Genomic DNA, 14,518 nt, shown 5'->3' on the forward strand with positions numbered 1-14,518 from the left:
TTTTGTTAAATTTGCCCGGGCTGCTCTATCCGTGAAGAGTCGGCCCGCCTTTCCCTTCTATTGCCCTCTCTTTCCATCAAACATTCTTATAACGTGTTCAACTCACTCGCATTAGAGGTCCTCATGGCGAAGGTCGTCCTCTTGCTCTTCACCTGCAAAGAAATCATCAACAAACCTACTCACCAATTCCACCTCCCCAGTTGCAACACTTTGATTTGCCACTTCAACATTAGCTAAATAGTGTAATTTTCACCTTTCACATTCTCTCACTTCATAATTAACGACACAAACTCAACAAATCGACCGCTCTCGTTCGAATCCTGACTTCAAATGACAGACGTAAACAAACCCAAGTTCATCTTTAAAATATTCAACCAAATGTAAATTATATTCAACCAACAAAATTTTTGATTTTCCTAAAACCAAAGCTAACAGTCGAGCACGTTCATTCGAGTTCGGGAAATCTGTTAGCTTTTTGCCTTTAGCATTTTCAACAAACGGGTTATAAAATTAATATTGAATTTTGGTTATTTTAACTGAAAATTGGCAGTAACAAGTACGTTTTTGTTAAAATTTACGAAAGTAAAATCAACAATTTTTATTGTTAAAATTTCTGGGCACGGTCTCTCCGTGCACCCGGCGAATTGCTCGTTATCGGAAACCATTCGAAGACAATTAAGTGTTCGGATCACGCGGTAGAGGCGAACCTTAACCTGACAACCGAGTTGAAATAGCTTTTTTATCTCGTACCAGGGTAATCTATCAAATCTCCGCGATACTCTCAACTCGCCAACGCGTGCCTTATCTATTCATACTGTGCTAGACAAGATAAATCGTGGGAAAGCTCGGCGATGGTCTATTTCGCAAATTTATCTAATGTTAAAAATGAGTCAGACCAAAATGATGAGTAATTTGAACATAAATATAAAGCTTGAAGGTCGTCGACTTATCAGCGTTTTTCCTCTTAGTATACGAATACTGAAACATTGAAAAAGAAAGGAAATGACAAAGGTGACCTGCTATCAGCACGCTGATCCATTCATAACTCACAGCGGAATATTGATGACGTGTTGATAAACATGCTTCACGGTGTGTAGGGTGAGCGACGCTAATTTTGGTAATTTTTTATTGTAATTTGATGCAAAAAGAAATCCTGTCAAATACAAATTGAAAAATAAAGATTTATTTGATTAATACCAAAAAAACAAGTTTAGCAAATCACTCCGCATTGGTACAGAAAGCCACACGTCAGTCACCGTGTAAAGTTATGAAATCCTTATCATCTCTGTAGTGCTGCACAGCGAGTAGTAGTGCCATTCAAAAAGCTATGAATAATAGAAAAAGCTATAGTGTTTTGTTAGCGGCCATTCGCAGTGGGCTACAATGTGAATGTGAAAACGAAGAAATAAAAAAAAGGAACAACTAGAAAACCACTATCAACCTGATTTTTTTTCTCATTTTATGGAGCGGGACTTACTGGTATAAAATGGAAATTGGATTAGGTGCGAGGTGGATTTATTTCGATTGGTACTCGTGGAATCGCAAATCTACAAAAATATGAATAAAAATAACATCCTTTTTTAATGGATCTTGCGATCTATGTTATTTTTTATGTTACCGTAAACCGGGGTGGCTTTGACAGGATTCCATTTTATTTTTTGAATATTTTCCAACTAGTAAGGTTTTTCAAAGATTGTTATGTATATAACATGTACTGGGGTAGGCCACGCAAAGTCCATGCACTATTTTTGAAAAAAAGTTTTTTCAATAGTATTTAGACAAATAGTTACGTTAAAAATTCTTAGTGTTAATTCCGGGGTGACTTTGATAGTCTATTTCTTGTTAAACTTTTCTTAGCTATTTCTTGTTAAAATCAGATTTAAGGTGTTCAAACTTTATTTTTACGTCAAATGTACCATCACTTATGTTGCTGATATAGTTATAATGAAAAAAAAATCAATGTTTATGTTTAGTTAACTAAGTTTATAAGCTTTTCAACAAAATATATATAAATTTTAGGTAAAATTGATAAAAAGCCGTTTTTTTTAATTTGTTGGAACTAGTTTTGTTTATAAATATATCGATTTATATTGCAATTGAAACTGAATTTGAAGCACGAATCACAAGTTTTGTATGTATGTATGTATGTATGTATGTATGTATGTATGTATGTATGTATGTATGTATGTATATATTTGAACCCCCGTCTTGGCAGAACTTGGCCATGACCACAGTATATTTCAACTGAGACGGTTCGGTTAGTAACCACCATATATCTCAAGAGCCTTTTAAGCGAAATACCTTTCTCTGGCTAACGATTTCTTCTGAAATTGTACGGACATAGAACGTTAATTCAGATGACTCGGGCCAGGCAATCCACGACTCCCTCGTCCAGTTCAATAGTATATGAGATGGCACTGGGCTGTTTTGAGACAGTATTAGTAGTTATATAATGGTTTGATATGTTATACCTTGTGACACATTATTTAGCCACGAATCACAAGTTTTCATATTCGCAATTTTCAGTGTAAGAACGGGCCTTGACCGATCTTATGCACTAGGTTCCCGACGAACACGCACTGCTCTTACACCTACATCTCACCCTTGCTCTGAGTCAGTACGAGCAGCACGCTAGAACACGCTTTGAGTGTTCGTGCCAGGCATGCACACCTTCTTTTCCGGTTACGCATTTTAACTCGGCCGGGGGTGGTACATTAAGTAGGGTTTGATGTAAGTATAAGTATAAGCGCCTAACCATTTGAAGTGTGCCTATCCATTTTTATTAAAGCAAAAACTGTTTTATTTTTAGTTTGAATTCAAAAACTAATTGTTATCTGCTGTGTATTGTTTTCTCCTGAAATCTTTCCTAGTGTTGAGTCGTGTTTATCTTTTGCTATTTCTTTTGTCGCGGTGTTTTGTTACAATTTTTTGTCCTAAGCATGTTATAAAAGTTTACCAAAAATACAATAATAATATTTGTGTTAATCCTTTAACCATTCCATAAATTGAGTAAGGGCTCAAACCTCACTTCTTTGAAAAAAAGGGTGAAGATTGAGAACAATAGACAGTAAAAGAGAATTTATTTTATAAAAATCAAGTATCAATAGTAAGAGAATGATGAGCGTATTTTGAAGAATAAAAATGAGAAGCTAGATGTATTAGATGTAAAATTAGACAATAGTTAATAAATAGAGATACAAAACAAGCTTAGATTACAGTAATGATAATTTATAGGACAGAGAAAGAATTATTCAAATAAATAAGTTCGCAATAAAATCAAAAAAAAATTAGGCGAATGATAAATAGACTTGATATTACTAGTACATTAAGGAAAAGTATATTTTTAAGGAAAAAAAAACAAAACAAAGTTTGTTACAGCAGTATCAATTGATAGAAAAGAGTGGAAAAGCTTTGAGAGATAAGAGAATCAAAAGTTAGTAAAATTAAAATCAAATGTTGGATATTAAATAGAAGAATCAGTGAAGAATTGGGAATCAGAAGAGCAACATAAATATAGGAGATAGGTGGTAGCTGAGAATGAAGAGAAGAGAAACCCCGTTGTGCGATGTTTCAGGTACATCCACAGCAGTTGACTCAACATACTGCGAATCAAAACAATACCGTCTACAATCACAAATTACTTCCCTTTCCCACATTGTCGCGCCCCTTTCTTTTAGCCGTTTCGACTCTGACCCGCGGTGGTCAAAGGTTTACGATCCGTTTCCACAGGCCACCAGCTAGGTCATCATGAAAACCAAGCCAACGTGGAGGTAAGAAAATAGGACACTCGCAAGGAACCAGAGCAATACTGTTCTGATCAAGATAATTCGGATGATCTAACAGAACTACGGATGTAGTTAGTTACGCTCCTTCCAGGATGTTCCTTACGTGGACGTCAACCGAAGAGCACGCAACAAAGTCAGTGCCATTGCATGCTCTTAGGTATCAATCCTTGGCCTGCACAAGTTTTCATATTATACATGAAATTTGTTCAACTGAAATCGCTCACAAATTTGGGTTTTTTTTATTGTATGTCCAAAACACATATTATTTATTATTTACAAACTTATTTAACCTTCTCCTAGTGGAAAATTGTCCAATGAATCCGAAAATGTATTCCGTTTCCGATTCAAAATCATGTTCATTGAAAAAATCATGACACTTTGAAAAGTTTAAAATAGTGACTTGCATCAACATTTTCTTAACAATAGTTAATCAACTATTTAAACTTTTCAAAATTTTATGAAAAGTTCTTTTTGGGTACTTTGAACACTTCTCTGCCACGGTCAGTATGATTTCAAACCATTCCGTACGTATTTTATTTGTACTATTCAATTTGCGGAAAAATCTCAAACCTATCAAAGTCACCCCGTTTTACGGTGCTAAATTTTTAGATTTTTTATATTAAAACAAAAAATCAATAATAAATTTAGTTTAAAAAATCCCTAGCCAAGCAAAATAAAAACAATTTATTTTCTTATTTCCCCACAAAATGTCTCCCAAAATCAAGAGATTTGTTTAAGTTTAATAAAACAATTTCAATAGACTGTAAACCGTCCTGAAAACATTTCCCAACCTTCGATTCTCTTGTTATATTTTTTTTATTATTATTTTTTGTTTTGCACTTTATAAATTTTTGTGCCCTTTTTATTGAAACTTGATTCTAGCTGAAGATCTTTTAAATCATTTATCGTCCTATTTGTATTTTTATTTCCTCCAGGGCAATTCTGTTTGAAATCGGCCGATTTCGACCATTTTTATATTTTGAACTTTTTTATTTTGCTCAAACTATGTCCAACGAAGCAATTTTGTGTCATTTTGTCATAAATGTCATCAATGTCAATTTTGGCAGCTGTCCATACAAAAATGGCACGTAAATATTCGAAAATCTGTAACTTTTAAATGAATTTTCTGATCAAATTGGTGTCTTGGGCAAAGTTATAGGTATTGTTGGGGACTACTCAGAAAAAATAAGTACACGGAGAAATCTTTTGCCGATTTTTTTTTATATTTTTTGATTTTAGAATTTTTTTATATGTTTTAGGGGACAAAAACCCGTAACTTTTGAGCCATAGAGAAGTATGGTTAAAAAATCTGCCGCCGATTTATACATTTTTGAAAAAGAGGATTTTTTGGAAAAAAAATTGAAATTTCACAAATAATTATTTCTACCTAATTTTTTAATGTAAATTCAAATTTGCAATCGAAAAGTACTTTACAGATTTTTGATAAATGACCTCGTTTTCAAGACCACCGCCACCAGCCACCGAAAGTTTTATTTCAGATAAATATGTAAAATATTCGATTATCTTCGGACATTCGAGTCTAGACTGTCATACATAAACACAGACAACCGAATTTTTATTTTTAATTTTTCTCTAAGAAGCTGTAGTCAAAAACAAGAACTGCATACTAATTCATAAGGCATTTTTGCAAACACTTAAATTGCTTTAAATTGAAAAAGAAAATTAAAAAAATGCTGGAATTCTAAAGGAATTGCCTAAGATATCCTGAAAAAAATCAAAATTCAACCCTAATGTTTAAAATTTTTAAGCAAAAAGTATCACAAAATTCTTTTTACGTTATTACAGTTATGTTTCTGACACAATTTGTAAAATGTTATTGCATTGATAGAATTTTGTTTCCCTAAATTCCCGATCTGTGACCGCAAAATTTCAAATGTAGTCAAATGATTAAAAAGCGTTCTTTTGCCTAAACACACATTAATATACGTTGTACAATGTACTCTAAATTGAAAATAAACTATTTTAAAAGTTTTTTCAAAGAAAATTCTATTTTTTGCATTTTCCCCCTAATAATGTGGGTTTTTTTTGCACTGCTCCAATAGCAATTTTAATAATACCAATCAAAACAAATTTCAACTGCATATAAAAAAAATGATGAAATCAACAAAAAAAAATCTTACACTTTTTTGCATTTCCCCATGGAACTAACAAACATGCAATAAGTTTCCACCTATAGTGCACCTGACCCGCACTTGTGTCCTTTCGCACGGCTCGTCCCCGGCAGGCAATAACACTTTTGTGACACACTTTTCTGCAGTAATTGCCCCAGGGAAATCCACGGAGCTGCACCGCACAGTTACCGCGTGTTAGTACCGCGTGAAGCCCCTCAGTCATCAAATTTTAACGACTTTTCCGAAACCCAATCGGGACGGTGTGCCCTTGAACCTGTTTTTTCCCTCCGCGATTGTCAAAAAACGAATATCGCCTCGATTATCCTTGGATCAGCGATCGGGAAGCGACAAGTGGAACACCATCAACAGAAAAAAACTATTCCGCAGGTCGTTAAAACGACATTAAGGGTGCACCTCTCCGTACCGTGCAGAACGTGTAGATAGTGCCCAGGTTTATGGAACACCGGGGCCTTATCGCACAGATGCTAATAGCGTTCGCGGTGGCGGGGTTTTCCTTGAGCCTTGCTCGTTTTCATTGCCATAAAGACGACGACGACGACGACGTTGTTGAGGCAGTTTTACAATGGCCAGGGATTACCTTGCGGGAGACGTGGAGCACATTTTTGAACGAGCTTACAGATTTTGAGCTTATCTATGCCCTGGGTATGGTTGGAATGTACGTCACATGGCGTTTGAGATTCGTGGAATTTGAAGAATTAGGTCATCTTCCACATCGTCAATTAAGCTTAATCAATATGTTGACAGTTATCCCAACTGGTTCCAGTCGGCGTAAATTATCGTATTTCGCAGTATTCGTCATCACTATCTGAAACAGTTTACCAAACACGTCAAACCACATGTACGCTTCACAGCTTGTCGACTACAGCGTACTCAGCTCACTCAATTCCAATTAAAATATTTGCTCCGACACCTGTGCGCAAAGCAACGTGATTCAGGGGAACTCACCGCCGTCTTCTTCTTCTCTTTTCAGCGAAGTGACCTCAACCAGCAAGCGTCTCTCGACCAACGGCCAGTGCATCGTCAAGGAGCTCCAGCAGAATGGCATCACGAACCGGGTGGCGTTCTTCAACGAGTGCAGCCCCTTCCAGGTGGCCTTCCACCGGACCGGAGGCCGCTTCGAGCACTTTGACTCGATCCGGTTCTTCTGCTGCAAGAAGCTGCGCTACATCTGGAGTCCGGAAACGAAGCGATTCGTCAAGCTACGCGGCATGGATGTTGACGTGCCGAGCGTGACCATCCATCACAACAAGGGACTGTCGACGTACGAGCAGAACATCCGCCGGCTGGTGTACGGAAGCAACGAGATCCTGATCCCGCTGCGAGGTGTCGTGACCCTGCTGTTCCTCGAAGTGCTCAACCCGTTCTACGTGTTCCAGATCTTCTCGGTGATCCTGTGGTTCGCGTACGATTACTACTACTACGCAACGGTCATCATGCTGATGAGCGGGTTTGGCATTACGGTGTCCATCATCCAGACCCAGAAGAACCAAAAGGCACTGTACTCAACGGTCAAGAGCAGCGACACCGCAACGGTTATACGGGAAAATTGTGAGTCCGAGCAGATCGAAACCCGCCTGCTAGTTCCCGGAGACGTTCTGGAAATCCCCGCAACCGGTTGCACCATGCAGTGCGACGCGGTCCTAATCTCCGGAAACTGCATCCTGGACGAATCCATGCTAACTGGAGAGAGTGTTCCCGTTACCAAGACCCCACTTCCACTGAAACGTGATCTCAACTACGACAACAAGGAACACGCCAGACACACGCTCTTCTGCGGCACCAAGGTCATCCAGACGCGTTACATCGGCAGCGAAAAGGTTCTGGTCAAGGTGATCAACACCGGAAACATCACCGCCAAAGGCGGCCTAATCCGATCGATCCTCTACCCACCCCCAGTCGACTACAAGTTCGAAAAAGACTCTTACAAATTCATCATGGTACTAGCGTTCCTCGCCGGCTGTGGTTTCCTGTACACCGTAACCACCAAGATCCTGCGCGGCGTAGGCGCCCTCAAGATCATCGTCGAATCGCTCGATCTGATCACGATCGCCGTCCCCCCGGCTCTACCCGCCGCCATGACCGTTGGTCGCATGTACGCCCAGAAGCGGCTCCAGAAGAACAACATCTACTGCGTGTCACCACGGGCCATCAACGTGTCCGGCAGTATCGACTGCGTTTGCTTCGACAAAACGGGAACCCTCACCGAGGACGGACTCGACATGTGGGGCGTCCTGCCGAAAGACTCCACCAACAACTTCCAGATCCCGCTGACCCAGATCAACCGCCTGCCCATGTCGGAGCACTTGCTCAGCGGAATGCTGACCTGCCACTCGATCACCTTCGTCAACGGGGAAATGCGCGGTGACCCGCTGGATTTGAAGATCTTCGAGTCGACCGGCTGGATCCTCGAGGAAGCGAACGTGTCCGACGAGACCAAGTATGATCTGCTGTTCCCGACCATCGTCAAGCCACCACGTACCGACTCCAAGGACAACCTGAACCTCGAGCTGGACGTCGCGTACGACAACTCGAACGACATCGGCATCGTGCGGGAGTTCTCCTTCACCAGCGCTCTCCAACGCATGTCGGTCATCACGCGTAAGCTCTCCGACAACCACTTTAACGTGTACTGCAAGGGATCCCCCGAAATGATCTCCAGCCTGTGCAAGCCGGAAAGCATCCCGGAGGACTTTACCAGCAAGCTCGGGTTCTACGCCCAGCAGGGCTACCGGATCATCGCGATCGCGTACAAATCACTGGACAAAAAGATGAACTACTCCAAGGTGCAGAAGGTGTCCCGCGAGAAGATCGAGAGCGATCTGCAGTTCCTGGGCTTTGTGATACTGGAGAACCGGCTCAAGACGGACACGGAGGAGGTGATCGAGAGCCTGAACGCGGCCAACATTCGCTGCATCATGGTAACCGGCGACAATCTGCTGACCGCTGCCAGCGTAGCGCACGACTGCGGGATGGTGATGCCGGGCCAGAGCCTGGTGACGGTGACGGCGCACGTGGACAAGAGCGGCTCGAACAAGTACTTCTTGAGCTACGACATCACCGGCCAGCCGCAGCTGACGCAGTCGGACATAATCAACGACAACAGCGTCAGCGACGAGAAGCGCAACGGGAACTACACGCTGATGACCCAGTCGAACAGCGTGAGCAGCTGCGAAACGATCGACACTTGCACGCTGTCGACGCAGGTGAGCGCGTTTGAGAAGGAGGCGCATAGGATCACGATCGAAGGGGAGGGCGAGAAGACGATAGCTGCGGGGAAGGGAGGATCGTTCCGGTTTGCGTTGACGGGGAAGACGTGGGCGATTATTAAGGAGCACTTTGTGGACTTGGTACCGACGATCATCACTTTCGGAACGGTGTTCGCGCGGATGTCTCCGGATCAGAAGCAGCATTTGATTAGCGACTTGCAGAACTTGGGTTATTACGTGGCGATGTGTGGGGATGGAGCGAATGACTGTGGAGCGTTGAAGGCAGCGCATACCGGGATTTCGTTGTCGGAAGCGGAGAGTTCGGTGGCGTCGCCGTTTACCTCCAAGAATCCGACCATTGCATGCGTCCCGAAGGTGATCAAGGAAGGTCGAGCGGCGCTGGTGACTTCGTTTGGCATTTTCAAGTACATGGCCGCGTATTCGCTGGTGCAGTTTGCTTCCGTGTTGATCCTGTACTCGATCGATTCCAACTTGACCGATCTGGAGTTTTTGTACATTGATCTCTTCATCATCTCGGTGACGGCGTTCTTCTTTGGCAAGACGTCCTCGTACGACGGTCCGTTGGTGAAGCAAACTCCATCGAATTCGTTGATATCGTTGAGTCCGCTGCTGTCGCTGGCGCTGCACTTGATCGTTGCGCTGGGATTCCAGGTTGCGGGTTGGTACCACATCCAAGCCCAACCGTGGTTCGTTCCGTTCAACTACACCGACGAGCTGGCGTTGAACGACCTCGGCTGCTACGAGAACTACGCCGTTTTCTGCATCTCCACGTTCCAGTACATCATCCTGGCGATCGTGTTCTCGAAGGGTGCTCCGTACCGCAAGTCGATAATCTCCAACTACGGCTTCCTGGTGGCCATCATCTTCAACACGTGCCTGTCAATCCTGCTGACGCTGTACCCGCCCGTCTGGCTGCAGGACCTCTTCCAGCTAGTCGTTCCCCAGGACGACATGATCTTCCGGGCGTACCTGGTCGGGTATGGCGTGGCCAACTTCATCCTAGCGCTGTTCATCGAGAAGTACATCATCGACGAGATCGCGTTCAAGAAGCTACGCTACCGCTGGCACAACATTGCCAAGTCACGGCGCAAGTACTTAATGATCGAGCACAGCTTCCGCAAGGAGGTGCAGCACCCGAGCGACTTCAAAACCGTGCTCGGCTGGTCCAGCGAGAAGTACGATTACTGACAGCTCCTGCTGCTCGAGCTGGCGATCTGGCCACTTCGGTAGCGACCGCCGCCGCCGCCGGACTTGTTCTTTTTTGTTTTCAGTTTTATTTATCCGTACACGATTAAGGAGTGCAAACTGCCAACAAACGGTTTTTTTCTTTTTCTGATCACCACCACGTGTGGTGAGTGGCTTTTGCGAGAGACCACACACGCGCATGAGTTTTGTGTTTTAAATTAATTGTGGTGTAAATAGTTGTAAGTGCCATAATTGTATTATGTTAACCGTCGATACGATCAGCAAAGCGGACGCGGAATAAAGTTTTCACTTGTGATAAATGTGTAACGCCCGGAGGAGAGTGAAGCCGGAAACAGAATGGGATTTTAGGAAGTAGCAACAACACACGACACAACACTACAAACAAAAAGAATACAGGAAATTTTTAGCGCTGTGCAGAATCGAAATCAAAGGAAGACAATAATCAAAATTTGTATAAATTAGTGCACGAGATATCCCCTTGGGCAAGATTCGCTAAACAAACCCAACCCAACTAAACCGAAACGGAACGCTTCTCCTGGAGTCCTCCCCATCGCTTCTGCACACGAAAATTACCCCGCACTCGGTGAGGTTTGTGAGATTGCTTTTGAGAAACTATCGTGATGATGAATAACGCCTTTTGAAGGTTGATGAAAATCTCTTCGATGCTTTGCAGATTCGTTCAAGAACTGTTACCCACGGTTACAACACTTACCTTAAAATTTCGGCTTGAGCGTTTCGAGACTTGATAAATCGGCCCCAAAACGGTATTCACATCCTTGGAACCATTACCACTACGAAGCAGTGCAATACACACGTCTGGAATGAGAAAGAGAATAAAATTCAACTAACAATTACCAAAGAAACAGCGCTTAAAATGTTAAACAATTAAGTCCAACTAACCAACAAAGGCCTCCCAAACTTTACCGAGTGCACAAAAAAAACGAAAATCTTGTATAACTTGAATCAACCTGCTATCGGGATGTGTTATCCGGAATCATCGGAAACGACATGATTTAGCCTAAAACTTTCACATTGCCAGCCAAATGCGGAAATCTAAAATCAGCACGACGTGTTGCGAAAAGGGCAAATCGACTAGAGAACTGTACACTAACATGCACGATAACTTTAACAATCACTTACACTTGTATATCTTATGTTTGAAGAAGGAGAAAACTATTTCTAACCCCCTAAAAGCTTCGAGCAAGACAGCGAGCAAGAGAGCAACTCTCTCGCTCCGTAGCAACAGGGACAAAGCAGAGAAAAACGGGAGAGCCACTCTCTTGCTCGCTGTCTTGCGCTGAGCACGATACAAGGAAACTCGCAAAGTGTGCGTATTATTAGCTGGTGAGAGTCACTCCACTGACGGTTCAAACTCATACACACGCAACACGCAAATCAGAAAACCAACACATTCTCACTGCACCGTTTAGATGTAAATGAAAATTAGACGATCACTTATGAAATTTTGATTTAAAAATGCGGCAGAGTTGACCACATTCTTCTGCTTCTGTTTACAGACAACAACAAAAATCGTAGTGTAAAACGTGGCATTTTTGCAGAACATAACCTCAAAACTCTGTAGCTCCATTTTGGCATACACGAACGTTAGGGTAGCTTTAAAGAATGAGGGAAAAGGTAGCATTTTTGAAACGCAAAAAACACACATCTATACACTTATAATTAGCTAAATTTGCAAATATTGCAATCTGCTCTAGTGCATCTCAAAACAAAACAAAAAGTGGTTTAATCTAGATTTACTAGAGTTACAGAACCAAAAGCCGACAAAAAAATAAAAATGAAAGAGAGTATTGCATATATCTCAAGCAGCCGCGAAACTAAGTTAAGTTAGGCAGTTGTTTGCGCGAGCGATGGTCAGGAAGTTGCTTACCCTTTTATGGTGACATTACACTGCGCGAAACGTTGTTTGCAAGCTTGTCAATACACAGTTTTGACCGCTGTCGCGTTTGTGTTTCCCTATTCCACTATGACAAACTTTCCGACGAACACCAAAACTGTGTTTTGAAAAGTTTGCAAATAAAGTTTCCTGCAGTGGAATAGCACCTTAAGTAGCCTAACCCCCTTTTGAAAGCAGTAGGAATACAATTTCAACAAGTCTCTTCCGTACCGGGAAACCTGCAAAACGGGATCGCGAAAATGGTCACAAAGTTACCGTTAAAACGACCCGTGAAAATCTACTTAATGCATCAGGTGAAAATGTTTACATTAATTCAAATATATAATTAAATATTTATGATTTGTTTTTCTACGTTAGCGCGTTTTCTACTAAAATATCACTACTATCACTATTTGTAAGGAATGTATCTGTTTGAAAAATAGGTAAAACCGAAAGGGACATTTAGAACCAAGCATGCTTTCAACATTCAAAAACGAAACATAGAATCACAAAACGAAGAAAATAGATAAATTTTGAAGTGCACAGTGACACAAGGACTTCCTTACACAACAATGCAAAAAAATAGGCAAAACCAATAGACAAACATAAAAACTAGATGTGTTAACCGTTCAACCAGCACATCAAGAAAAAAACAACACACATTATTACTGAAAACACCACAGCGAGCAGAGTGGGAAAAGAAGAGCGGATTGCTTCATCAACACTGAGAGCAGTTGTTTGTTTCTTTAATGAAAAAATAGGTTTTAATAAGCTGCTAATTCAAATATAGTTGTATACAATTGAGGTACCCATCCTGAATCAAGAAAGATATCATTTGAATAAAAAAAGGTGTGAAAAGAAGTACCAACAAAATTAAAAGAAGAAGAAGCACGACTCTGCTGAAGGTTGAAACTGTGTGTACATATACCGGGATATATTTTACAAGAAATAAAGGTTATTATTATATCATGAATGCCCACAAATTATTCATCCATATTATGAAATATGAGAAATATCCCTACTGTTTTATATTTGTTTTAGTTTAAATTGCTTATCCGAGTTCGATAAATGAAAAATTCGTTCAAATCGATCAAATTTATCCATCTGTCAAAATAAACAAAATTTTACTCAAAATTGTTAGTAAGATCTAAAAAAAATATTGAATCAATTTTTAAATTAAAATGTGTGCATGATCGCTAACCATTAGGGTACTCCAAATCCGGGCTTCCTTAGGGCTACCAACTGAAATCAAAGATTGACCGATCGGCTAAATTCCAAATTTCCTCTTTTTCTGACCACGGGAACCCCACGCTCGCTTGAAGTTTGTATCGGAAAAATCTTCAAAATGTATGGAGAAAAGCAAATGTTTTACTTCTTTTTGCCTGTGAAAGGCGTAATAGTTTTCCAAAGTTACCCAAAAATGACTATAACTTGAAAAAGGTGCACTTTATTTAAATTTCAAACAATAAAGTACTAAAGTACTTTTTGATTGCAAATTTGATTTTACATTGAAAAATGGAGTTGAAAAACTTTTGCTACCAATATTTCTATTTTTTTTAAATCAGTATTGATTCAAAAATGTATAACTCGGTCAAACATTTTATTGCCCGTTCTGAAAATTTCTGAAAAGTTGGCATTTGATGTCCCCTCAAACATATCAGAAAATTATAAAAGATGTTTTTTTTTGCAAATCAAGTTTCAGGAACAAAACGTGAAATTAAAAATCACCAAAACATTTTTACCGTGTATATTTTTTTCAGTGTAGTCCTTATCTATCCCTACAACTTTGCCCAAGACACTAAATCAGGCCTGCCCAATCTTTTTGGCTTAATTTTTACATTTTTGATCGTCAAAACTGCATATGTTCATTTTTTCATGGTTTATTTGATGGAATCGGTTCACAGATGACCAGCAAACATAACTTTTTCAAACGTTTGAAAAAATATTTATATAACCTGCAAACATATTTGTTCAAACTTTTGTTAAAGATATGTTTATTGATTATCTGGGAACCGATTCCATCAAATAAACCATGAAAAAATGTGCAATTGTTATTTTGTCGATAATAAATGTAAAAATTGAGCCAAAATAGTTGGGCAGGCCTGCACTAAATCGATCAAAAAATTACTTCAAAAGAAAAAGATTTTGGAATTTTCATTTATCATTTTGCGTTCCTCACCTGAGGTAAGGCTATAATCCTGCTCGGAAAATAAGCTTCTTTCAGAAACGTCGTAAACACACCTTCATGTATAC

General features: G+C 40.5%; 1 protein-coding gene across 2 annotated transcripts in view; it reads left to right on the top strand.

Moving 5' to 3' along the window:
* The window catches only part of LOC120420332 (polyamine-transporting ATPase 13A3), a 31,809-nt gene extending 18,571 nt beyond the window's left edge, over positions 1-13,238 (top strand). For both annotated transcript variants that reach the window (XM_039583327.2, XM_039583328.2), the window contains exon 3: positions 6,909-13,238. In XM_039583327.2, the coding sequence (XP_039439261.1) occupies positions 6,909-10,353 (3,445 nt within the window). In that variant the 3' untranslated portion in view covers positions 10,354-13,238. The remainder of the gene's footprint in view (positions 1-6,908) is intronic.
* The last annotated feature ends 1,280 nt before the right edge of the window (positions 13,239-14,518 follow it).

This window comes from Culex pipiens, chromosome 2, assembly GCF_016801865.2.
Source record: "Culex pipiens pallens isolate TS chromosome 2, TS_CPP_V2, whole genome shotgun sequence".
Classification (NCBI taxonomy): domain Eukaryota; kingdom Metazoa; phylum Arthropoda; class Insecta; order Diptera; family Culicidae; genus Culex; species Culex pipiens.